The sequence below is a fragment of the Panthera tigris genome, chromosome D3 (genome assembly GCF_018350195.1).
Source record: "Panthera tigris isolate Pti1 chromosome D3, P.tigris_Pti1_mat1.1, whole genome shotgun sequence".
NCBI lineage: Eukaryota > Metazoa > Chordata > Mammalia > Carnivora > Felidae > Panthera > Panthera tigris.
Window position 1 is genome coordinate 4672602 of NC_056671.1, and position 26194 is coordinate 4698795.

Consider the following 26194-nt stretch of genomic DNA (forward strand, 5'->3'; position numbering starts at 1 on the left):
CGATTTACACACATTATCTGCTAATAATAATGCATATTTATAATAAACACAGTGTAATATGTACTGATATGTAAAAAGAAAAGTCACCCTAAAGAAGAGCCTGCTACATGGTAAGTTCTTGATAAACATTAGTCTTATTAACATCTCATTTAATCCTCAAATGTCCCTACCCAGGGATTACTGTTTTTATCCTCACTGTGTGAATGAGGGAACCAGGGCTGGAAAGGGTCTTTTAATTTGGCCGGAATCACACTTCTGCTAAGCAGCCAAACCAGGATGTAAATAAAATCACGTACACACCAAAGCCCATCACCCTGGCTGCCCTGGTGCTTCTCCTAGCTTCTCCCCTGTGAAGCACAGCCAACACTCCATTGCTTTGCCTGACTCACACGCTTCAAGGACAAAAGATAGATTTCTCTCAGCTTTGATTTTAACACCTTGTAAGTAGATATCTCACAAATGTAAAGCTTAAGATTTAGCAGAGGGGTGTCTGGGTGGCTCAGTCAGTCGAGCGTCTCACTCTTGATTGCGGCTCAGGTCATGACCTCACGGCTGTGGGTTCAAGCCCCGAGTCAAGTTGCGCGCACTGACCGCATAGAGCCTGCTTGGGACTCTCTCCCTCACTCTCTGCCCCTCCCCTACTCACGCTCTCTCTGTCTCTCTCAAAGTAACTAAATAAACTTAACAAAAAGGTTTAAGATTTAGCAGAAACAGCCAAGCAGCCCCCAAACCCCATGACATGACCACATGTGGCTTCTAGAAGGTTCCATTCCAGCTGCTCCCCCAGCGTGGGAGCGTGTGGACCACAGTCCTCAAGGCCCAGCAGCCCACCTCCTCTGGTCCCTGGCACAGGGGTGTCAGTCTCTGAACGGGACTCTAACTCTGACCTGGTTTTGCTCTCGGACACCCCGACTTCTGATTTCTAGAGCTGTAAGACAGATGTAAACTTCACTCAGAAGTAAACAAGGATGCCTGCCAGCTCCAACTGAGACAATGATTTTCAACCCCACTTGTTGTGTATTACATAACTCTGGAATCGGCCCACTTCCCTCCATGTGATGGTTATTTTTGGACTCTAATAATTTACTAGCCACAAAGCAGTGAGTGATTTCAAAAATTCAGCTCCTTATGAGTCCCTGAATACATGGAGAAAGTCCTATCGAGTCGGATGGCACTCAGAAGGAGTTGATAGAATGTGTCTAAGTCAGAGTCCGGTCCAGCTGTCTCCCAGGTGGCAGCTTGGAGGGAAGAAGCTGAAACCGTGTGGAAGGACGTGGACCAGCTGTCACCCAGCGCGCAGGGCAAGCTCACGGACGCTGGTAACCAAGGGCAGCGAGATGGTAAAGGCTACTTCATGGATGAGACAGATGAAGGGTCACGTGGTTGTCCAGCGGGCCTCACGGTCAGGTTTACGTCCACTGTGTCCCACCCTGCCGGGGGGGATGTAAGATCCCAGGCGCTGACGGCAGCTGACGCGGCCCACGGTGACTTGAGGGCCAGACGGAAAGCCAGACAGACCAACAGGTGACAGCCAAGCTTCGGTCGGACAGAAAGAAAAGACACACACAGTTTTAAAATGCTAGACAGAGGCAATGACACGGGGGCAGAGAGAAAAGGAGAGAACACGGCAGCTCAGGGAAGAGAAAGGCAGCGTCGGGGAAAAACGTGCGCGTGAGAGGGGCACACACAGAATGCACGCGGGTTTAGGGCGGGCGCTGTTTGTTCCCACATCCCAGCTCCAACACGGAAGCACATTTCCCCGTGTTTGCCCTGCTTCTAACCATCAGCACCTCCTCAGTCCCAACCGTAACCTGTCAGCTGTATTTCTTCGCTGCCCAGGGTAGGGAAGGAAGAAAACCCTCCCATGCAGCTCAGCTGCGTTAAAACATAACACAGCTTCCGGTTGCCAGAAGACCGCCAGCAAATGACATCTGTCCAATTAAAAGCGAAAGCAGATCTGATGGCACCTCTGAGACATATGTTCCCGAAAAAGCTTAGCATCTCTGAGACCCGAGCCCACGAGGAAAACTCCATCCTGATATAAACAACCCTGCATACAGTGGCGGGGCCCTGTGACTGCAGCAAGCAGGGGGGCGGGGGGGAGGGCTGCTGCAGGCTGGGGCTGATTCAGTCCCACAGTCAAGTTCCAAGTGAGGGTGGATGGAGGAGGGAGGGAGGCGGGGAAAGGGAGGGGAGGGGAGGGAGAGGAGGAAGAGGAAGAACTTCCTGTCCAAAAGGGAAAAAGACAGACAGGCAGACAGACAGAAAGACCGAAAACATACAGTCCTAAAGAGGGAGGGAGACAGACAGACAGACAGGGAGATCTACAAAGACAGACTGACCCAGGCAGAATGAGAAGGGGCAGAGGGACAGAGACAAACGAGGGACTCAAGCGGAGAAAGACAGCAAGCTAACAAGCGGGAGCATTCAAGGGGGACTGAGCTGGGCAGCAGGACGACAGAGGCAGCGACAAAGAGAACAGGATGTGCTTGGACCTCACACCCGAGCCACGTGGCTCTCTGCTCTGTACAAACCATGCCTCTGTGTCCACCGTGGGGCTGGCCCGGCCCGCTCCGGCCCTGACTCCCGCAGCCTGTGTCTGTCTGCAGCTGAGGCTGCTGGGCTCGGCCCCAGCACAGAGGATCGTCCTCAGAAGCCAGGGCCCTGGCAAAGCGCCCCGGGAAATGGGGTGCACCTGCCAGGGATTCTCAACACGGTCATGTCCCTGGGGACTTCCCTACGGAACACACTAGAGCAAAAACACTTGTTCAGCAAATGCTCAGGGCACTGCTGAGCATACAAGTGAGGGGGGAAACAACGAGAATCAGAAGTTTCTGTGGAGTCATGATATGCAGGCACTGTTTATACCTTCATGTTTTTATTCACATAATTCTCATAACAAGCCCATGAGGAGGAGCCCTCATCACCCCCATTTTACAGATGAGAAAACAGAGTCACAAACACTCATCCCAGATTTCAATACTGAATGCTGGACCCAGAACTAAAACCCAGAAAATCTTACTCTAGAGTCTAGGCCTGTAACCACCATGCTATTCTGCTTGTTAAGAATAATATACTATCGAGGTGGCTGGGTGTCTCAGTCGGTTGAGTGTCCGACTTCAGCTCAGGTCATGATCTCGCGGTTCATGAGTTCAAGCCCCGCATCGGGCTCTGTGCTGATGGCTCAGAGCCTGGAACCTGTTTCTGATTCTGGGTCTCCCTCTCTGCCCCTCCCCTGCTGGCCTTCTGTCTCTCAAATGTAAACATCCAAAAAAAATTTTTTTTGGAAGAGTAATATAGTATCAAGGTGCCTGGGTGGCTCAGTCAGTTAAGCGTCTGACTTCTGATTTGGGCTCAGGTCATGATCTCACAGTTCGTGAGATCGAGCCCCGCATCTGGCTTAGTCCAGAGCATGGAGCCTGCTTGGGAATCTCTCTCCCTTTTCTCTCTGCCCCTCCCCAACTTGTGCATGCTCTCTGTCTCAAGAATAAATAAATAAACTTAAAGAAAAGAATAATATAATATCAATACAGGCAAATCATAACACTCTGTGCCAGACAGAATGCAAAGCCCTTTGTATGGTTTCTCATCAATCCCCAGAGGGAGGGTCTTTTCTGACTAGTCTCTCTCGCTCTGTTTTTACACATTACCCAATTGTATGTCACAGGAATTGCCACAATTTGGAAATTAACTTGTTAACTTGCTTCTGATCAGCCTCGCCCACTAAACATTAATGCTTGGAATTCTGCTTCCATTCAGGACCCAGAAATACCCCACCTGCTGTAACTCAGAAAATCAGACAAAATACAGGCAGCAATCGTTTTCTGACACTATGAAAATAGGTAGAAATAAGGAAAAATGAAGGCGAGTCCCTGGGTTACCATAGGAAGAATAAATTCAAATAAAACTCCACCCTCTTGTTGAGATCAGGTGACAGAGATCAGGGTTAAGGCAGCTAGAATTTGGAGGCAGTTTATCTGAAAGAAAGGAGCTCGGTGTGGGGAAAGAATCCGAACATCTTCAGAAGGGGCTCTGGGGTCTCTGGCTCAGTACGTGGCTGTACATGCAAGGCTGAGGACAGAATCTCCAGAAGCAGTAAGCTGAACGATTCGGGAACACACACAGGGCTGGAAACCATCCATGTTCCAATCAGCCAGACTGGAGAAACCACATAAGACAGGGAACACCGGGCAGAATGCTGAGAAGGGTCATGCCGTTAACAGTAGAGCTAAATTAGACCCAGTAAAGGCTGCTGTAGACCTGCCCCTGAGAAGCTTTTTTTAAAAATGCTTATTTATTTATTTTGAGAGAGAGAGAGAAAGAGCATGCAAGCAGGGGAGGGGCAGAGAGAGAGAGGGAGAGAGAGAATCCCAAGCAGGCTCCGTGCTGTCAGCGTGTAGCCAGATACAGGGCTCAATCCCACAAACTGTTAGATCATGACCTGAGCTGAAATTGGGAGTCTGACATTTAACCGACTGAGCCACCCAGGAGCCCCGTTAAGAAGCTTAAACACAACCTTGAAAGAAGCAAACTTATCTGGATGCTAGAACAAAATTCACACCGATTAGAAGAATAGAGCAAAACCTAGCACTCAACAAGGTGAGATTCACAATGGATAGGAGCCATTCTAAAATAGGTAACCAGGAGAAAAATCAAGTAATAGATCCAGAAATGCTGGAGACGATGGAATTGTGTATAAAGGGGGTAAAAAAAAATATGCCTAGACAGAAAATATTCGGTCTAACGGACACTGAAATGGCTCCTATGTGCTCACCCAAGATGAATGAAAACGAATGTCCATGTAGGGATGCAGAATTTTTACTCCTACCAGCCCCAAACTGGAAAAGAATCCCCACGTCCGCTGGTGAATGAATAAACAAAGTATGGCACACCCACACGATGCGATATCAGTCAGCAATAAATCACTGATACATGCAGGAATGTGGATGAACCCAAAAGCAATTAGGCCAAGGGAAACTAGCCCGAGTACATGCTATGGGACCCCACTGATGTGAAATTCTTTTAAAGGGAGAATGGTAGTGACAAAAATTAGATGGTGGTTGTCAGAGGCTGGGGTGGGGTGGGGTAAGGACTGGCAGGCAGAGGCTAGAAGGAGTTTGGGGGATGATGGAAATATTCCGTCTGTGGCTGCGGTGGGGTGATGGTCGTGTAACTCTCCACGAATCTCAACAAACTGCAAACAGGTGAGCGTCACGGCACGTCAGTGACACCTCAGTAAACATGACACAAATTTAGATCTCACTTGCTGGTTGTTCATTACCGCATCGCTCGTGTCTTCCGTTCAAGAACTATTGGTTCAGAAGAAGAGGGGACGAGAGGGAAGCAATGCACAGGAAAGACAGAGGGACACAGGAGGGTCCATTACCAATGTCAGATGCGCCACAGATCCCACTTGGCGAAGAAACTGAAGCTCAGAAGCGTTTGGTCATTTCCTCACGGCCCAGGACTGGTGTCACACATCGCCCGGGGGAGAGGAAACGCATACGCTTTCCTTAACTGGTCACGGGCTGCAAGTGTGTGCCCTTCCTCCCGATGCACCTGCTGCCTGGAGAAGCCGGGGGTGGGGGCGGGGCAGCAGTGTGCATGGGTGCAGGGCCAGGCTTGGAGCCAGACCCCCTGGTCCCAATCACACCTGGGTCACTCGGGAAAGTCATGGAAACCCAACTTCCTCCCTCCCTCCCTTCCTTCCTTCCTCCCTTCCTTCCTTCCACGATTCGGGTTCCTCACCTGTCAGAGACGGCCAGTAACTCCACCTCTGCCTCGTAAGGTAGTCATGGGTCTCAATTCAGGTGATGCCTTTGAAGCACGGGGATCACTGCCCGGCCCATCGTAGGTGCTCGACAAAGGTCACTTACCAGCCTCACCGCTCCCACATTGGCTTCATGGAAAACCTCCACTCATCCTTCAAGATGCTAGTAAAGTGTGGTCTCCTGTGTGAAACCCTCCCAGATGACATCTCCTCCCAGTCGGAATTAATCACTTCCTCAATTATGTCCCTATAGTGCTTTACAGATGCCTTCTTTCAGGGGCGCGGGGGCGGCTCAGTCGGTTGAGCGTCTGACTCTTGATTTCAGCGCAGCTCACGACCCCAGGGTCGTGGGATCGAGCCCAGCATCGGGCTCTGCACAGACAGTGTGGAGCCTGCTTGGGATTCTCTCTCTCTGCCCCCCCACCAGTTGCTGGCACATGCACTCTCTCTGTCTCTCTCTCAAAATAAACTTTATTCTGAATAAATCAATAAACTTAAAAAAACGCTTCCTTTTAGCACATGGCAGCACAGTTCACACGCTGCTTCTCAGATACGCTACGGAAGGCTCAGATTCTAGCACAACTGTCCAAACACCACCCATGCTGGAGTCATTCGGGTGCTTGAACAAGTGAGTAAATACCAACAGGCCCGGCGTGTACCACAACTCACATAGTCTACACAGCGTGGTATTAAGGGCAGGCGACCTGGGGGGAGGGCACAGCAGGAAGTCCCCTCCTTGGCAAGACACAATTCGGGAAGGTCTCGCAGGGCCTTCAATCCTGAGCCTATCCTATCTCCCTCAAGAACTGATATTCAGTTCAGAAGAGCTTTCCAATCGGGAAACTTTCATAAAGTCTGTCCGCAAAGGAAAAGGCATGTCCTCGTCGGCAAACCTGACCCCAAACTACACTTTCCTCCCCGAAAGCTTTTTAGAATTTCTGTGTTAGGAGCGGCTGGAAGAAGGCAGTCAGGCGCCCAACTCTGTGAAGACCACGCCCCCCGCCCTCCCCTCCTCCCCCCCCCCCCCCCCCGTGTCTACTTTTCCCACACGGGGGACACATGTGACGTCACGCTAGAAGCCATCCTTCCAATCTGGCGATAAATTGTTTCCATGTTTTCCTTAATATACCTCGGTATTAAGATTAATGTATCACTTAGCAGCTTAGTATTATTATAATTCAAAGTCACCGTGCGGTGCGGCCCCAGCACCTGTGAATGGCGCGTCAGGGTTCAGATCAACGCAGTCGCCGGCTGCAAATCTCTTTGTGTCTCCCCGGCTGTGCTGGACCAACCCCAAGTGCCTTCTCTCTTCACCTGCATCTTCAAGCACGTAGTTGACTTACTAGTTTTCTAGAGCCGCCACCAATGACCACAAAGAGCGAAGTTTATCCTCTCACTGATCTGGTGGTGAGACATCTGGAATCAAGGTGTCCATGGGGCCACACTCCTTCCAGAGGCTCCAGGGGAGGATCCTTCCTCCCCTCTTCCGGTTTGGGGGCTCCAGGCATCCCTTGGCTTGTGGCCACATCGCGCCAGTCTCTGCCTCCATCGTCACATGGCCTCCTCCTCTGTGCGTCTATCCCACCCCTGGCCCCCCCCCACCCCCGCTGTGTCTGTGTGTGTTAAATCTCTCTCTCCTTTTTTGTCACAAGGACATTAGTTGCTGGCCTTAGGGACCACCATAAACCCAGCACGATTTCTTCTTAAGAACCTTAACTCAATTACATCTACTAAGGACTTATTTGCAAACAAGGTCGCATTCACAGATACCTGGGGTTAGAATCTGAGACATTTTGGGGACACTATTCAACCCACTACAGGCCTTGTTTTCTAGGATTGTAGAAAGTAAATGCAAAGGGACCAGCCTTGGCCCATGTCACCAGAAAAGAAACAAAACAAAAACAAAACAAAAACAAAAACTCTGGCTCTCACCTGCATTGAGAGAAAAGTTCAATGTTTCTATTCTTTAACAAACAAATCCCTCCCTCATGACTCTGGAGAAACCAGTGGGATGGTTTTTTCCGTTTTCATAACAAGCTCAACTTGCAAAATAAGCGATTGCTTACTGCCAGGACCTCCTCACCTAAGAGAAACAGAAATAGAAATCATCCTATCCTGTCATCTGTACACTCAGGACGACCATAACGTTTCCCTTTTTCTGTCAAAGAACTGATGAAGCCAACTTGAGACCGATGAAACGGCCAGAAAACAACGCTGTCCTCAAAAAGTTCCTGTCTCTTCTCCAGTGATGCCACTGGCTAGGACACAGGTCTCAGCAGACTGAAGGTCGGAGGCAGCGGCTGAACAGGACCCCGGTCAGGCCATGCGTGAGCAGGGGCTGGCCAAGCAGCCGGGATGACGGGGCGCGTGATGGCTCTACTCTGCCGGCCTCTTAGGAGAAGGAAAATGACGCTACTTACCATTTGCTTCAGGCTTGCTGCCTACCGGACACATCCTCCTCTCAACTCCTTTTGAGGGTGAGGGGGGCAGGGCACATAAGCAGTTCTGGATATTTGATTTGAACTAATCCTGTTACTAGCAAAGAAAAAAAAAAATTCTGTGCCTTCGTTCGATACTTCTGTTAAGGAGTTGTTTTCGATACTGGGAAGGCAGGTGAAGCATGACCGAAGCAAAGAGAGTCACTGAACCCAGTAATTTAGATAGCTTAATGTACTCCGATGCCCAGAGTTAATCTAATTTCTACATTTATATGTCATGGTGGATTTGGAGATTAGTTTTGAAGGGTCATCCAAACCCCAAATAGAGAGCAAACGGAGTGACTTATTATTTCAGAAGGAGGGACGCTGGCTACGCCCAGACTCCGGTGGTCAGATAAGCACTAGCCCCAAGTCCGCTCTGATTCTCTCTCCCCCCTGGGGAACTTGACCCCTGACCCCCACAAACGCTGGGGAGCTCAGACCCCACCCCCAGCTCCAGAAATGCATCCTGGCAACCAGGCCTACAGCCAATCAGCATCTGGCATCCCTCTGACCCGTGATTGGTCGGAGGGCTGGGCAGGTGCTTCCAGCTGATCCAATCAGATTGGGCTTTCTGTAACTTGCAAATCAGGGCCTCCCGTGACTCAGACCCAGGCTCAGAGCTGACCCTCTCCACCTACTTCTGCTTTGGGACTAACTTCTTCACATAGTGGTTAAGAAGCTGAGAGGGCTGGGATCCCCGGTGAGGACTGGTTAGCCCCAGGTCATTTTCAGTGGCTGCTCACAAATGGAGCCTATCACACGGGCTCCTGTCTCTCATTTGATCTTCGGCAGACTCGGACACATTCCTAGTGAGTACTGAGCCAAATCTAGTTACTGCCTAATTTAGAGAGGAATCACCAGTCCCAATTACAGACCAAACTAACGCCCCTGTGCACAGCAGAGTCCTGGGGCCACCACACCAACGTGCACAACGAGCCCCAACCAGTCTCCTCTCCTCATCACATCTGACACTCTCCTCCCACCCTTGAAAGTAATTGTGACTTTACTCGCATAGCACACCAAGAGATTCTCAACACCCCTGGGAGGTCATCAGGGAAAGTACACCCATTACCATCACACAGAGGGGGAAACAGAGGCTCAGAGAGGGCACCTGGCCTGCCCAGGTCTCAGAGCTGGTTATGAAATCTTCCCTGGGCAGGAATCTATGCCTTCTATCTTGAAGGAGGTATTTTCACTGGGACATTTATGTTATTACTTATTTCAATAAGGATTGGATGTGGGCACTTGGGGGGCTCAGTCTTGATTAAGCATCCGACTTCAGCTCAGGTCATGATCTCAGGCCCTGTGTCGGGCTCTGTGCTGACAGTTCAGAGCCTGGAGCCTGCTTTGGATTCAGTCTCCGTCTCTCCCTGCCCCTCCCCCACTTGCGGTCTGTCTCCCTCTCTCTCTCTCCCTCTCTCTCTCTCTCTCTCAAAAATAAACATTAAAAAAAATTAATAAATAAGGATTCGATGTACTTTGTTTTCAGACACTATACCTTCAGTGTAGTACGGAGAACACTTTGGAGTCATTCTTGACCCAGAATCCTGGATCTCCCACTCACTGAGTGGACTTGAATAAATGACTTATTTTCTCAAAGATCCAACTTACCAAATTTCTGCTGACTTGTTCTATCAGTTACTGAGGGAGAAGAGTTTAAACATCCAACTACAATTGTCAATTTATATTTATTTCTTTCAGTTATGTAAATTTTTGCTTCTTGTATTTTGAAGCTTTGTTACTGAGTGCTTACAGATTTGAGACTGTTCCGTTTTCTTGATGAACTGACTCCTTTATCATGATAAATTGTACTTCGTAATCGCTGGTAATATCCTTTGACCTGTTATTAACATGTCATTCTGATGTTAATACAGCCATTCTGTGTTTTTTAATATCTTTCTCTTCCTTTTTTCAGCACTGTGCATATTTTTTTTTATTTTTTTTTTTATGTTTATTTATTTTTGAGACAGAGAGAGACAGAGCATGAACGGGGGAGGGGCAGAGAGAGAGGGAGACACAGAATCGGAAGCAGGCTCCAGGCTCCGAGCCATCAGCCCAGAGCCCGACGCGGGGCTCGAACTCACGGACCGCGAGATCATGACCTGAGCTGAAGTTGGACGCTCAACCGACTGAGCCACCCAGGCGCCCCAGCACTGTGCAGATTTAACTGAAAAAAACTGTAAGGCATTTAAAGTGTAAAAAGTGATGATTTGATATGCATATACATTGTGGTGGGTTTCACCCCAACAAGTTAATTACATATTCAGGGTTTGGGGGGCTTTTTTGTTGGAAACATTTGAATTCTAATCTCTTAGCAAATTTCAATTACACAATACGGTTTTATCAACTGTACGAACCGATCTCTATAAAGTTTATTCATTGCCTTACTTTTTGTAGTACAAACATGAAAGGAAGAGAGAAAGAAACAAAAAAGGGAAACAAACCGTCTAAATATCAAAAGAGGGTTGATCACTACGATATATCATACGGCTATTAAGAAGGAAAAATGCTTTTAGTCTACATATATTGACTTAGCGATATGTCGTGATATTACAAAGAAATATACATAGAATACTCCCACGTGTCCCCATGTAGCTCTGTTCTGAGTTGATGCAACTTGGAGGAAGGGATACTGGGGACCAGTGCTAGACGTGAGCAGGACAGCCCGGCACTGATACTTTGGGGAGAACGTAGAGAAAGCCATCTGTCGTTCACAAGCAGATACGACCTTCGGGAACACAACCCCTCCTGCGGTCAGCAGCTGGTGCCCAAGCAACATTTCCCCACCCTGGTCTTTCATGCATAGTTCTCCCCAAATTGTGGCCATCACGGATACTTCTTTGAATCGATCCACACTTTGTAGGATTTGACTTAACTAAATACATATTTTTAAGAAAGAAGCTTTCCGTAACATAAATGGAAAGGGTCTGTGTCACTGGCCACAAATAGAAAGAACCTTAAAACTAAATATACAGGCAGTCCTCTCTTAGCAAGGCCCCACTATGCACAGATTTCGGTCACCACTGTTTAAGAAATACCAATCTCCCTACAACAGGTTACAACAACCAAGGTGTACCGTGTTATCTGTAAGTGCATCACGTACGGACTCCCGGCTGGCTCTTCAGCCCACAAGTTAGTGCACAAATAAACAGATGTATCTCATGCTGAGGGACCAGTCACATCAATTACTTCCCAGTCTGTTGGTGGCGGATAACGGTGCCTCTATTATTCAGTTCATAGTCAGCAAAGCGTGTCATCATGTCTCCCTTTGTCCCCCAGGGATAAAACCACCTGGCAAAAACAGATCATCCACAGAGGGAACTGGCCAACAGAGCTGAAAATGCCGCAAAGAAATGAAAGAAATGAAAAGTGTAGATGGAGATATGGCGGAACCAGCTGACGGGGGACACTACCTGCCGTGGGTCAGGAGAGCCTTGAGGTGCAGCCGCGGGGGCTTCATCGGGGAAACTGGTCGCCATACAGGGCGGGGGGGGGGGGGAACGTGGTCATGACAGGGAGGGCAGAGGTGTCCCAGAGGAACTGACCCAGCCAAACAACTTCACGGAGAAAGCAATTCTTGGAGAAACCGGCCCCGCGCTGAAGGAACAGAAAATGAAACGTTGGGAACGGACTCCACATGTACAGAGTATGGCGGTCTAGAAAGTTACACAACAAGAAAGTAAACACTGTTCACACGATTGCTGGTAAGTTTCCCCCGGAAGAAATAAAACAATAAAACCCTTCGGCTCTCAATGTTGCTAATGCTCAAGTTACAATGTACTAAATATTGACTTTACAAGGTTTTTTTTATTTCCCTCTACATTTATGAACAATAGTAACCCACAAAACTTTATTTAAAAGTTCACAAAAGGAGTTTATGTATTTATTTATTTATTTTAATGTTTATCTTTTATTTTTTTGAGACACAGAAAGACAGAGCATGAGCGGGGAAGGGGCAGAGAGAGAGAGGGAGACACAGAATCCGAAGCCGGCTCCAGTCTCCGAGCTGTCAGCACAGAGCCCGACGTGGGGCTCGAACTCATCAACTGCGAGATCGTGACCTGAGCCGAAGTCGGACCCTCAACCGACGGAGCCACCCAGGCGACCCCAAAAGGAGTTTATTTAAAGTCCACAACGTTCCCCATCGATTATTTAGATTTTCAATCTGGGTTCTGCCTCGTTTCAGCACACAGTCGTGGCTGTGGCCCCACGCTGTTGTGCAAAGCCAAGGCTGCTTGTAATTGAAACAAAGCAGGATTATTAAATTCCATTTGCAGACCGCCGCCTGTCCGAGGCTTTGGCAAAAGGCCCACTATTTCTCTATTAAAAATGGAAATTAGCAAATATTGGAGAATTGTTTAAAAAGACCGTAGAATCCAAATGAGACTCTGTTGTTGACCTAATCAAAAAGGTTGAAAGAGAACTAAAAGGAAGTAATTTCCTATGTAAACCAATTTTACTTAACACAGCTTTGTGCCCTGTGTAAACTCATCACACACAAGGGGATCTGTGTGTTGCACCCTGGGAAGCCCTCGGCCTTCACGGCTCTCTCTCCTCCTACAGACCCCGACTTCCCGGCCACCACGGCCCTCGTCGAGCATCAGAGCCTCCGGGAGCCCGCAGCAGACCAGCTCACGCCTGCGCTGTAGGTTTTCATGACTCCTCTGCTTGCCCGTCAGAGCGCTTGCCACAGCAGTGACCGCACAACCACGTGTGTCCTTGGCCGTCTCACGCTGGTTTTCCCTGTATGGACGTAGCTCCTTATTCCCCTCGCTGTCCCCCGGGCCTAGCTGTGGGTCCGGCATCCAGTCGGTGCTCATTAAGGACTCGTGGAATATCGTTGGATGAAGTACTGCTTCGGAATACTGCAGAAAATGATACGTTCCCTGAAAATGTTCACGCAGCAAAGCTATCATTAGTCCACAGTGAGCCCTGTGCAAATTGGAAAACAGTGCCTCTTGGGGCGCCTGGGTGGCTCAGGTAATGATCTCGCGGTTTGTGAGTTCGAGCCCCACGTCGGGCTCTGTGCTGACAGCTCGGAGCCTGGAGCCTGCTTCGGATTCTGTGTCTCCCTCTCTCTCTGCCTCTTCCCTGCTCATGCTCTCTCTCTCTCTCTCTCTCTCAAAAATGAATAAACGTTTAAAAAAGAAAGAAAGAAAAAGAAAACAGTGCCTCCTTCTTCCCCCAGAAAGTTATCATAATATACCCATACGTCATAATGGGTTAGAATAAGGCACTTCACTGCCATCTGCTATATGACTGTCCTACTAAGTCCCTGAACCTACATGTCTAAGGTGTGAATGATACTGCCTTGGGCATGCCCGTGTGCAGTGCACAACCTGTACAGCCTTACACAGTAGTCTTGAGTGCGGTCAGGCACGTTTGAGTTGGGTGGCTACTTGGTAGGAGCCGAGCCTGGATCTTCCCCTGCAGCTGGCCTAGAATATCATGTGCCCGTCATCCCCTATACAGTAACCAGAGTGGCTTCATCAACAAATACATTCCAGAATCTAAAACTAAAGAAAGGGATTTCAAATTTTATTTTATTTTATTTTTTTAAATTTTTTTAATGTTGATTTTTGAGAGAGTGAGGACAGAATGCAAGCAGGGGTGGGGCAGAGAGAGAGAGAAGAGACACAGAATCCGAAGCAGGCTCCAGGCTCTGAGCTGTCAGCACAGAGCCTGATGCGGGGCTCGAACCCACGGACCACGAGATCGTGACCTGAGCCGAAGTCGGATGCCCAACTGACTGAGCCACCCAGGCGCCCCTCAAATAAAACTGTAAAATTAAATTAAGAAAATAATACAACGAAAACACTGAAACTAGTGATCTACAAGTTTACGCACATTGTGAAGTTAAGCCGTGGTCCAAAAACCAGACACGAGGAATCTTACAGAGAAAGCAAACAGTGGCATTTTAAGAAAAGGGAGGGGGCTCCGTGTGGGAGAGTGAGGAGGGGGCCTGGGGTGTGTGGGTTTTGATCCTCCTTCAACGTGACTGATTACCTCACACAAGAACCCTCTGGTTTTGTCTAGAATATGGCTCTCAAACATGGCGTAAGACAAGTCGTTAACGGCACAACAAAGCACCGTGTGGCCTCCTCTGTCCTCCCCAAACCTCAGAGCAGAGGCCCGCCCTCTCTGGCTCCGCCGAGAAGAAATCCAGCCACCACCCAGGGGAGAGCAGGGACCTCCAGGCTGCCCCCCGACCATCGCCTGCGTGAACCCCGGGAAAGAACACAAGCCGTATCCTTCTCCCTTCACGTGGGAAGCTGAAACTCTCCCACATTTTCATCGGGAGCTGGCGCAAGGCATCGAATACAATCACGTGACCCAATAATGTAATCATAATTTTCTCCTCGTCTTCATCTGCGAAGGAAATTACCCAGATTGTGTTATCGGAGAGTGTCTTAAACGGGCTGGAGTGTTCCCATATAATGCACAGTGATGGGAGCTATTACAGAGAGGAGTTCAAGAGAAATTGAGAGATGATTTCTTCTTTGCACGTAGGAGGCTGGGGCAAGAGACAAAAAAAGAAAGCCTTTGACCTCTTGGGGCAATTCCTGCTGTCAGCCCAGGCCGTCAGGCATGGCACGCATTTCTGCTTGCCCTTTTGTGATCCCGCCACGGCTGTGAAAAGGACATGCCAGGATGCCCTCTGGCCCCGAGCACCCCAGCCGCCCGCCCGGGATGAAGGCCCCTGGCCCAGCCGCCCCGGCTGCCCGGCCACTGCATGAGTGGTCGCAAATGACAGTCGTTTCGAGCCACTGAATTCTGGGATGCTTTTATTATGCACCAGGAGCAAACCAATCCAACGGTAAAATGAAAAAAGCAAAAGTAAAAATATGATCATCATCTTGTTAAAATCAAGATAGATGCGGAGCAAGGAAGCTGGAAATAGAAGTGTCAAAATGTGTCTCCAGGCAGTGGAAGGAAAGATTCGTTTTATTTTCTTCTTTATAAACGTCTGTGTTTAACAAATTTTCTACAATGGGAAAAAAAAATATTTGAAAAATGAAATTGTTTGCCTGACTCAATTTCCTCATCACTTGTACGGAAGAAACAGGAGAGGTTTCATTTTATGCTAGAAAAGCAGATGAGTGAGAAGGAAATATCATCAGGCCTTGCTTTCTGCCCCCACCCGACCTCCAGTCTACCTGCCAGAGCTTTCTCCGAGCCACAAAGCAATAAAATGAGGCCAAGGTACTTAAAAGGGCTGTTGTAAGAATTGTGCATTACAAACGTGTACCAAAAGGCCATTTAATGCTAAGTTAAATCAGAGTAGCTCGGCATCACGGTGTGAGGCCTAAGAATCCACATCAAAAACAAAGAGGGGGGGGAAGCCTGGGTGGCTCAGTCGTTGAGCATCCGACTTCAGCTCAGGTCATGATCTCACTTCAGCTCAGGTCATGATCTCACAGTTCGTGGGTTCGGGCCCCACGTCGGCCTCTGTGCTGACAGCTCAGAGCCTGAAGCCTGCTTCGGAGTCTGTGTCTCCCTCTCTCTCTGCCCATCCCCCGCTTGTGCTCTGTCTCTCTCTGTCTCTCAAAAATAAATAAATAAATGTAAAAAAAAAAAAAAAAAAAAAGACTCCGCATTTTAAACCAGCCCCCTCAAGATGCTAAGGCTGGAGTCAGAACCTGCAGTCAATCTAAATTCTCCAGAGTTCCAAAACGATGGTGTTATTACTTTTAGGTACGTGTTGCTTTCTAACAAGCTGATAGAAAATTATTATTCTTTCATTCACTGAGAAGAGGAGTGCCCTGCCCTGTCCCTCTGGCGGACCCCACTGGAAAACCCCCACATCACGGCGGCTGACAAAGGACAGGTGTTTGCAGGGTCCAACTCCAAGATGACAAAGCAGGGAGAGAAGGGCGGAGGTGCGATCAACTGACGACGGGCACGGGGCTTGTTAAAAGCTCTCGAAGGTTGGAGAGCATCTGTACCTAGGATTTCCCTTCAGACCCCACAACACTATTTATGGTGTTCTTTTGCTCTCCCTGTTCTGGGCGTTCTCCATCCGGGCTCAATGATCCACTAACCCGTCTGAAAAGGTTTGCTAAGTGATTGCAACAGTTGATTTTCCCAGAGTCTGAATGCTAGGGGGGGGGGGGGGGGGCGGGAAGGAAATGAAAACAGAGGAGCCCAGTAACGTGTTTCACATCACACAGCAAAATAGGAATGAACTAGAAAATAAAATTTGTCTCCCAGGCCGGTGCTGAAGCCTTTCCATCATATCTGTTTCCTCTGCACACGAGAGACTCTAAAAAGCGTTGTGCTGTGTCCCCACGGAGCAGAGAGCGTTGAAATTCGTTGTCAAGGAAGGGACTGCCAGCTGGTTCCCGCCTTCACACGTCCATCCAGCAGAAGGAAGACAGTGTGCCCTGCCTCCACTGTGGAGAAGTCAACCTCCCCCTGGTTCCACAGCAGCGTCTGAAAGGGAGATGCTTCCCGAGCCCTCAGAGGGTGAGTGGGTCCCCCAGAGCCGGGAGGCACACTCACCCGGGAATCTCAGCCTTCTAGAATCCGGGAGATCCACCTGATAAACGCCTGGTAGCTGTTCCAGCTCACTGCTTGTCATCCCCACGAGCATAATTTCGCCCCAGGATGATCAACAATGCTCACAAGTGCTGATAGTGACATTTGCAAACGGAGCCAATCATTTATTCTTAGAAACTTCCTCAGGGCTAACCATTTCCTGTAGGCTGTAGGCAACTGTAAAGAGGGTGTCTGATGGCAATAACAGTTGTAGCTGATCGTCAATACTTTCTTCCAAATTCGTAGTGAAGGTGATTGGGGGGAGTGGGGGGCACCTGGGTGGCTCGGTCGGTTAAGCGTCCGACTTCGGCTCGGGTCATGATCTCACAGTTCGTGGGTTCGGGCCCCGCGTCAGGCTCTGTGCTGACAGCTCGGAGCCTGGAGCCCGATTTGGATTCTGTGTCTCTCTCTCTCTCTGCCCCTCCCCTGCTTGCTCTCCCTTTCTCAAAAAATGAATAAACATTAAAAAAAAACTGACTTGAAATCGATCAGAACCCCCAAACTATTTTCTCTCAAGGCAGCACAAGGAACCATCTGGGGGCTCCCCATTGCCCACACAGCAGCCAGACTTCCGGGTTATTTCTAAAACATGAATCAGATCAGATCCCCTGCTGAAGCTCTCCTGTGACTTCCTGCAGTTCACAGAAAATCCAAACGCGTCCTCTGACCTCGTCTTGTGCCACGCTCCACGTCACGCTCGGGGTGACCCACTGTTAGCGGGTCAGGAAATCAACTTAGTGGACCCCAACAGGCGTTGTTTTATTGCAGCGTAACTGACAAATACAAACGGTGTTATTTAAGGCGTACACGTGATGTGTTTAGATATGTACACAATGTGACACGATGAACACAATCGCACAGATTCACCGTTGTGTGTGTGTGTTTGGGGGGGGGAGGATAACACTTAAGATCCACCTTGTCAACACACTTCAAGTGTACAATACAGTCAACTGTCATTGTTAACTACGGTCATCGTGCCGTACGTTAGATCTCCAGAACTAAATCTCACATTACAGTAGTGAAGATACGGAAACAACCTGAATATCCATCTCTGGATGGATGGATAATGAAATGTGATATATATGTATATGTAATCACGTGTATGTGTGATATTATATATATATATCACGCATATATAAACATTTATAAATTATACATATTATACACACACACACACACACACACACATATATATATACACCCACATATACCTACACACACACACACACACACGCACACACACACATATATATATACCCACAAACACAAAGGGATATTCAGCCTTCAAAAAGAAGGAAGTTCCGCCATTTGCAACCACACAGGAGAACCCTGAGGGCATGATGCTAAATGAAATAAGCCAGACACAGAACAACAGATACTGTGTGATCTCACTTCTGTGTGGAAACTAAAATACTGGAACTCAACAGAGTCACAGAACAGAGTGGTGGTCTACAAGTGTTTTTGAAGTTAACAAAATGGCGAGTGGTCATCCCTTCATAGCTATTAGGAGGAATCGTCAACAGCCAAATATTTCCAGACGGGTGCCCTTATCTGACACCTAACAAGATGGCATTTCCTGGAGCCCCAGGGGTTGGACAGAGCCCTGTCACTGTCACGAGCATAGAGTTGTGACAGCAACTGGCATGTGACACCGTCGAACCAGAGCAATTAATTGCCAGGACAAGACTCTCCAATTATTATTTCTCTTGCTGCTACAGTAACTGGCCGGGGCCAAGAGACTGGCCAAGTCCCCAAAATGAGTTCCCAGAATAAGGATCATGCCAAGCCACTAGACCAGAGGTCAGAAAGCTTTTTCTGGAAACGATTTGCAGGATACATATGTTTTCTGTCACATACGCTTCTTCATTTTTCTTTCACTCTTAGAACATAACACATTCTTAGCTTCTGTGCTCTGCAGAAACAAGCCACCGGCTAGGTCTGATCTGTGTGCTACAGTTTGCCAAACCCTGGCCCAAACAATCTATGAGCTGCCTGGCACAAGCAAAAAATAAATCTGTGTTATTTTAAGCCCCTGAGAGATGAGACATGATTTCTTTTTTTTTTTTAACATTTATTTATTTTTGAAAGGCAGAGAGAGACAAGGAATGAATGGGGGGGGGCCGAGAGAGAGAGAGAGAGAGACACAGAAACAGAAGCAGGCTCCAGGCTCCGAGCTATCAGCACAGAGCCCAACGCGGGGCTCGAACTCACGGACCGTGAGATCATGACCTGAACGGAAGTCGGCCGCTTAACCGACTGAGCCACCCAGGTGCCCCGAGACATGATTTCTAAAGCAGCATAACCCTACCTATCCTGACACGATAAAATAAAATAGAACAGAAGAGACAAACGTCACAGCACATCACGCATAGTAAGGGCAAATATCATTTTTATTAAACTTTCAGTTTTATATATAGATGTGCATGATGCCTGGGTTTTGATGTCAAACGGTCCCAATGTTTATGGAATGGGTCGTAAATCCCCTCCCTGAGGGCCATGGCTGAACAGTTCCTGTAAGCCAGTCCTCCCTTGCTCTCGACCACAGCACCTCATCATGTTGTTCACAGCACTCAACGTGAGTTTTGTTTACCTCTTTGTTTCTTTGCATTTGCTTGATTGTTCCCCGCCTCCCGCCACCCCCCCCCCCCAAGACTATCTGTTCCTGAGGCCAGAAGCCGTGTCCACGATTTGCATCACTGAATACCCTGCACCTGCCTGGGGTGTAACAGACTTTCCATTAATATCTGAATGCATAAATGAACAGGTACTTCCTTCACACACACATAGGGTCTCTGGGTAGGGAAGGGATACAGAGACCCAAGGAGGGCACACTTCCAAATGGAAAGTTCCTTTCTAAGAAGCCCTGACATGTGCAGGAAGCCCAGGGAGACAGAGACAGAGGGGGCTGGATGGCTGTCAGAGAGGCGGCTGGGGGACAGTGGTCACACAGCCTCCCCCCAAATCCAGACATCCCCGGTGCGTAAGGGGATGATGTCTGCCAACTCCCCAGGATTGCACGCGGCCGTCCACGCTTGTCTCTGAGAGGCTGAAAAGCACAAAATGCTAAGAGCACAGGGGCACCGTTTTATTTATGCCCAGATGCTGATTCCACACAATACCTACATTTCTAAAGCACCCTGTTGAAATTCCAAAGCATTTGCTTACATTTTAAAATCTCTTTGTGTAATCTTAGAAGACCTGTAAAACCAGTATCCTTGTCTCTTTTTTGCAGGCAAGAACATTGAAACCAGGTTCCCTGGTTTGCACAGAGTCCCGCAGCTGTGGGGTCACCTAGCTGAGCAAGGAGCCCCCGTTTCTGACCCCACCGCAGGGCTTTTCACCAGCTGTGGCGAAAAGTCTCTAATTCCCCCTTGGCTCATGGCTTCTGGGTTGAGCTTCCCTCCCACCTTCTCCTGATTTAGCAATTCCCTACCTGGTTTACGGGCCTATTTGATCATTTCATTCATTTGGAAAGGTGGGTTTATCAATGAGGCATTCTATTGGTTCTAGGTGGGGGTTTTTTGTGTGTGTCTTCTTTTGTTTTTAAAACAGCTTTATTTAAGTATAACTGATATACAAAAAACCCGTCCCTATTTAACGCATACAAGTTGGTGGGTCTGAACATACACAGGCACCCATAAAACCATCATCACAACCAAGGTAATGAACGTATCCTTCATTTCGAGAAGTTTCCTCCCACAGTTTCTTCGTGTTTGGTCATAAGATCTCTTGGTTTGAGATCTCCCCTCTTAACAAGTTCTTCCGTGTACGATACCATGATGTTAACTGTGGCCACGATGTTGTGCAGCACATCTCTAAAGCTATTTCCACCTGTGCAACTGAAACTTTATGTCTGCGGAACAGCACCTCGCCACTCTCCCCTCCGCCACCCTGGCAACCACCACCCTCCTCTCCGCCTCCATGAGGGTGACCCTGCCGGGCTCCGCGTACACACGGAGTCACGCGGTATTTGGCCTTCCGAATCTGGCTTATTTCACGGAGCATCATGCCCTCCAGGTTCACCCACAGTGGTGCCCACGGCAGGGTTTTCTTTCTTTCTCAAGGTGGGAGACTATTCCACTGTATAGACACGCGCATTTTCGACGCCCATTCACCCATGGGGCGACGTTGAGGTTGTTTCCAACCTTGACTCCTATGAACAATGCTAAGCTGAACAGGGAGTGCCGATATCTCTTCGAGATTCTGTTTGATGTTTTTGTTATTCGGACTTCTCCTCTCTGGGTTCCGTCACTAACGCCTTATCCTCTGATGCCAGGGTCTTCCTTTCAGATAAAAAGATGATTATTTAACAGGCTGAAACTCAACCACGTGGCCAAGGCATCACTCACTACTGCAGCTATCTCTACAGGGAAGGCCAAGAGGGAAAGGGGGGAAGGGGGAGAGGTGGCAGACCTCCCCCCCGAGGCCACAGCACCTCTTCCCTGGGTCTGCTCCAAAGGCCCGGCTCCTGGTCTCAGAAGAGAACCAGCAGCTTCTCCAGCTGGGTCTCAATAAATAAATGAAGGTAAGGGTAGCTCCACCCAAGGGTGTCAGTGGCTTCGCTTGGTCTTTGACTGTGGGACGGAATACATCCTCCTCCATGAAAGAACCTTCCCCCCAAAGCAGGAGAATTCTCCCCCTTGGATGGAAGGTCCCTGCTGCCTTCACCGATGCCAAGAACTGAGTCTCCCTCACCCGTCCCGGCTCCCACCATGGAGTCCAGCACACGGGCCCTCCATCGGGTGTGTGGGAGGAAGGACTGGCCACCTGTCCCCCAAATCTGAACGGCACTCCCCAGTTCACCAAGCATTTCAGGACTTCTGGTCCAACACAGCGGCTGACCACTTGGTTTAGCTCATTTCTCCCCCCGGGACCTCATTAACTGAAACTAAAGGAAGAAAAAGTGGAAAGCCCTCAACAAAAAGGGGCCTTCGGTGATCAAAGATCAGACCCATCCTTTCTGGAACCGTGGTGACTGATGAAGTAAGGAGGGTACTTAAAGGAGGATGTGAAGAATGGATTAGCATTGGAGTGAGGCGTCAGCTTCTGCAAATGTGACAAATTTAAGCACAAAAATATATGTAAAACTAATAAATATCTAAGCAGAGGAAAGTGGGAAGGAGTCCAAGGGTACCGTTCACGCATCTGTCAAAGAAGGGAGTCAGTTAATACCAGCACTGTCTTCAGTGACAGAAAATTCTTTATCTGTGCTAATAAGGTCACCACCAGCTACACGTGGCTTTCTGGCACTTGAAACGCGGCTAGTGCAACTGAGGAACTGGATCTTAATGGTATTTAATGTCGGTTAATGTTAATTTAAATAACCACATGTGACCAATGGCCGCCACATTGGACAGCTCAGATGCTGTCCTGTGTCAGAGAGGTATGTGCACACCCACGTTCACAGCAGCGTTATTCACAACCGCTAAGGTAGGGAAACAACCTAAACGGTCAATGGATGAGCCGACAAATAAAATGTGATATATAGGAATAGATAGACGAACACTAGTCATCTTTTAAAAAGAAGGAAGCCCGGCCATTCGGAGCAACATGGATGAATCTGGAGGACCTCATGCGACGTGAAATAAGCCAGACCCAGAAAGACAAACACTGATCTCGTTTTTGCGTGCAATCTAAAAGAGCTGAATGCGTAGAAACACACAGTGATGTTTGCCAGGGGGTGGGGGCTGCAGGAAACGGGGAGATGTTGGTCAAGGGCACAAGGTCTCAGTTATGAATAAGATGGGTGAATGCTGGGGATGTAGTGGGCAGGACCGACTTCAGTTAGCGATACTGTGTTGTATACTTGAAAGTTGCTAAGAGGGTACATCCTAGGTGGTCTCGCCACACGCACGCGCACGTACGCAGAAAATGGTGACTACGTGAGGTCCCTGCTACTAACTAGCTTGATGGTGGTAATCGTTCCACGATGTATGTGTACATCAGAACATCACCCTGTATACCATCAATGCCCACAATTTTTATTTGTCACTTATGCCCCAATAATCTGACAACATAAATAAATAAAATAAGTAAATAAGTAAATACAGACATATAAATAAATGAAACAGTATAATAATAGACATAAGGTGGAGCTCCAGTCATTGACTCGTTTCGCCTGGAACTTTCCGCCGGGCCACAGCGAGGTGTTTCAACGATCAGCGTATCTTGTAGCGATTGGTTTTTGAAGCTCAGACATTTCACATTGGATTCACTGCCTTCTGTTAAATCTAAGCGAAACGGGAAACTTAGCACTTGAGAAAGTAGCGGCGCACGGAGGATGACGTCATTGTTAGAAAGCACGAGGTCATCTGCCGTCCACTCGTCCGGCCATCTCTGTGCAGGGTCGTGGACTTAGACGTGGAGTGACGCGTCTAGAATGTCAGCGAAGGCCCTGCCGGGGCTGCCGGGATTCTGAGGTTTCCTGGAGCCCTTTGGAATGTTTACAGCGAGCATGCGTCCTTTTCCGTGACAACCGTGGAGCAGGGCCTCCATCCAGCGGCAGGGCGGGGGTGGGGCTGGCGGAGGGAGGCCACACCTTTCCGGGCTGACAGGTGCCCGAGGCAGGTGCCCCACGGCAGGGGCCGCGCTGAGTGCGGGGTGGGGCTGCGGGGGGCGCCTTCCTGGCTCCCACTTGGCCCCCGGGGGCGGGGGGGGGGGCAAGGGCTTGAGGAGGCAGGTAGGTAGGTAGGTGGGAAGAAGACTGCGCAGGGGCAGGTGTGCAGGGACCTTCCAGGGGGAGGGGAGCGCGGGGCAGGTGTGGCCACAAGCTGGTCTGCGCGCGCCATCTAGTGGGCGCCCCGGGGACGGTCGGTTTGGGCAGGAGCCGCTGGAGCCAATCAGAATCGCCGTCTTGCCGGTTGTGAAATCAAGGCCCTTTGGGGAGAGGTGTGCAGGGCTCCGCGCTAAGCTATGCAAAAAAAAAAAAAAAAAAAAAAAAAAAAGGAGGGGGGAGTGCATTGCCACATTTCCTGCGCGTTTCCCTCTGGGGTGCGCGGGGAGGGCGGGGGCCTAAGGATTCTTTACAGCCGCATCTAATCCAGCTGGTCAGTGACCCTGGCCCCCTGGTTACAGAGTACTTTCAACGTCACCACTACTCTTAAGGGTCCCCCCTTTAAGGGCACTGGTATGCTGAAGAGAAGCGGCGGTTAACGTTCACTGGGCCCATGTCATGGGACAAACCCCGGACATATATCATTGCCGCCCACAGCCTGGATGAGGCTATCCTAGGGGGAATTATATTGTCCTTTTGCAGATGAGATGACAGAGGTTCACGAAGGCGGGCTGTGTTGAAGATCACAAAGCTTAAGGAAGGGGTGAGGCAGGTCTGAACTGAGACAGCCTGACTTTGCATAGGTGCGCACGTCTCCCTGTCTCCCTGGCTGCGGACATGACGCTGTCCCTTCGCTGACCAGCACGCAGGTGGGCGGAGTCCTCGAGGGTGAGGCCTCTGGTGTGTCATTTCCAAGCAGGGAACCCCAGTTCTGGTGGAGGCACCTGCAAGGCCCGCGCTCCCAGGGACTTGCATATCCGTCACTCAAACAGCCCAGTTCACACGTGGACAGTAAAGGAGACTTTTCTTTCCAGAAAGAAAATTATGTTCTCCGAATACAGCCTCCTGACGATTTTACCACCTTTAAGGGGTGTGTGTAAAACAGAAGCAAATAAAACCCTTCACATAATTGCTCTCAATTTTGTCATTCGGGGCTCATCACCCAACAAAACAGAACAATTCCCGAGAAGAAGTCGTTGATGGATGTTCCGCTCAGCAGAGAGGTCTTCGTGAGATAGGTTATAAATATTAATGGTACTGACAGAGCCTTAAAAACGTGTCCTGTGGCAACCAAAGAGCCCAGAACTCGTTATTCCTCTGACGGACAGTCACCAGTTTTTTCCTGGACTTGCTTACTGGGTCTATCTTTCCTGTTCACCTTCAGAAATTATCCAGCAGCAAAGGTTTGCCAAAAAGACGTAGGTCAACCGAACTAAACGTCTTAATGGGTTTTTTCCCTTCTCCTTTTCCACTTAGCTGACTCCGGTTCACTCTCCAAGAGCAATCCTTTTGATGTTATTATTTTTTTTATTTATCTATTTTGAGAGAGAGACAGAGAGCGTGAGCGGAGGAGGGACAGAGAGACGCAGAATCCGAAGCGGGTTCCAGGCTCCGAGCAGTCAGCACAGAGCCCAACGCGGGGCTCGAACCCAACGCGGGGCTCACATGAACTGTGAGATCATGACCTGAGCCGGAGTCAGACGCTCAACCGACTGAGCCACCTGGGCGCCCCCTATATTGTTATTTGTTTTTAATGCAAGTTAGGAAATGACATAACATCTCAATCCAATGATGGGGCCACTGGGGCGACAGGCTTACTGAATGCACTCCCTGGCATCACGCCCTGGAAACATGCGAGCCGCGGACAGGTGACCTGTGTCTGGCACATTAGAAGTGTTCATACAGCGGCACTTACAAAGCGCGTGGCTTTAATCTCATCCGACAAAGATGGTTATTTCTGGTCATTTGGAAAGTGTACCCACTGGACACACATTCTCCTTGACAATTTAAAATTGCTCCTTTCAGCGGTGACTGCGTCGGATCAATCAAGTGAAACCGTGTGTATATAACCAAGGTAACAGCTATTTGCAGAACATCTTGCTCTTTCTTGTATATACAAGAACCTAAAAGAACGGCAGTAAGTTTATTCCAGATAGCGACTGCCAAACGTGCTGTCACCAACGGGTAAGGATGCTAACAAATTTGTTTTGGGGGAAGGAGAGGCCCAGGGGGCCTCCTGGATGGACTTGTGAGGTCAGGAGTCAACAGAAAGGCTTTTCAGTCTCATCCTTGTTCTGGTAAAGGGAGTCCAGTCAACAGGACTCAACACACTGGCTCAATGACCGAAGATCTCCCAGCCCTGTAAGCAACCATCCAGACGTACGCTCTGGCTAGAGGTGTAGACGGGGTGGGACGGGTCTGCGCCCAATGGCATCCAGATACAGGTACGTTGGCTAATCCGGGGTATATATGTAGCTACTCACTCTTCCTGCAACTGCGATGGGTTAGTGTCCCCGGGCAATTCATGCCCACTGGAATCTCAGAAGGTGACCTTGTTTGGAAGGAGGGTCTTTGCAGATGTAATGAGTTAACACGAAGTCGTACTGGATGAGGGTGGGCCCTGAATCCAATGACTGGGGTCCTCATAAGGAGAGGACACAGAGAGGCACACACAGCCAGCCCTGTGGTGCAGAGGCAGGGAGTGGGCGTGATGTGGCCACAAGCTAAGGAATGCCTGGAGCCACAGGTAACGAAGGATCCAGAACCCTGGAGCCTTCAGAGGGAGCGTGGCCCTGCTGACATCTCACTTTCGGAGGTCTGGCCTCCAGAACTGAGAAAGTAGTTACCATCTGG

The 26194-nt window shown here is 49.1% G+C and overlaps 1 protein-coding gene across 4 annotated transcripts in view; it reads right to left on the reverse strand.

The window, feature by feature from the left end:
- LOC102961648 (transmembrane protein 132B) overlaps window positions 1-26194 on the reverse strand; it is a 326995-nt gene that overhangs the window by 55309 nt on the left and 245492 nt on the right. The window contains exon 1 of one of the 4 annotated variants that reach the window (XM_042961916.1): window positions 8191-8488. The exons of 2 other annotated variants lie outside the window; for them this stretch is intronic. In XM_042961916.1, the coding sequence (XP_042817850.1) occupies window positions 8191-8193 (3 nt within the window). In that variant the 5' untranslated portion in view covers window positions 8194-8488. Of the gene's footprint in view, window positions 1-7702; window positions 7753-8190; window positions 8489-26194 lie in introns of those variants that run through there. One more of the 4 variants, XM_042961915.1, reaches the window with a different exon arrangement.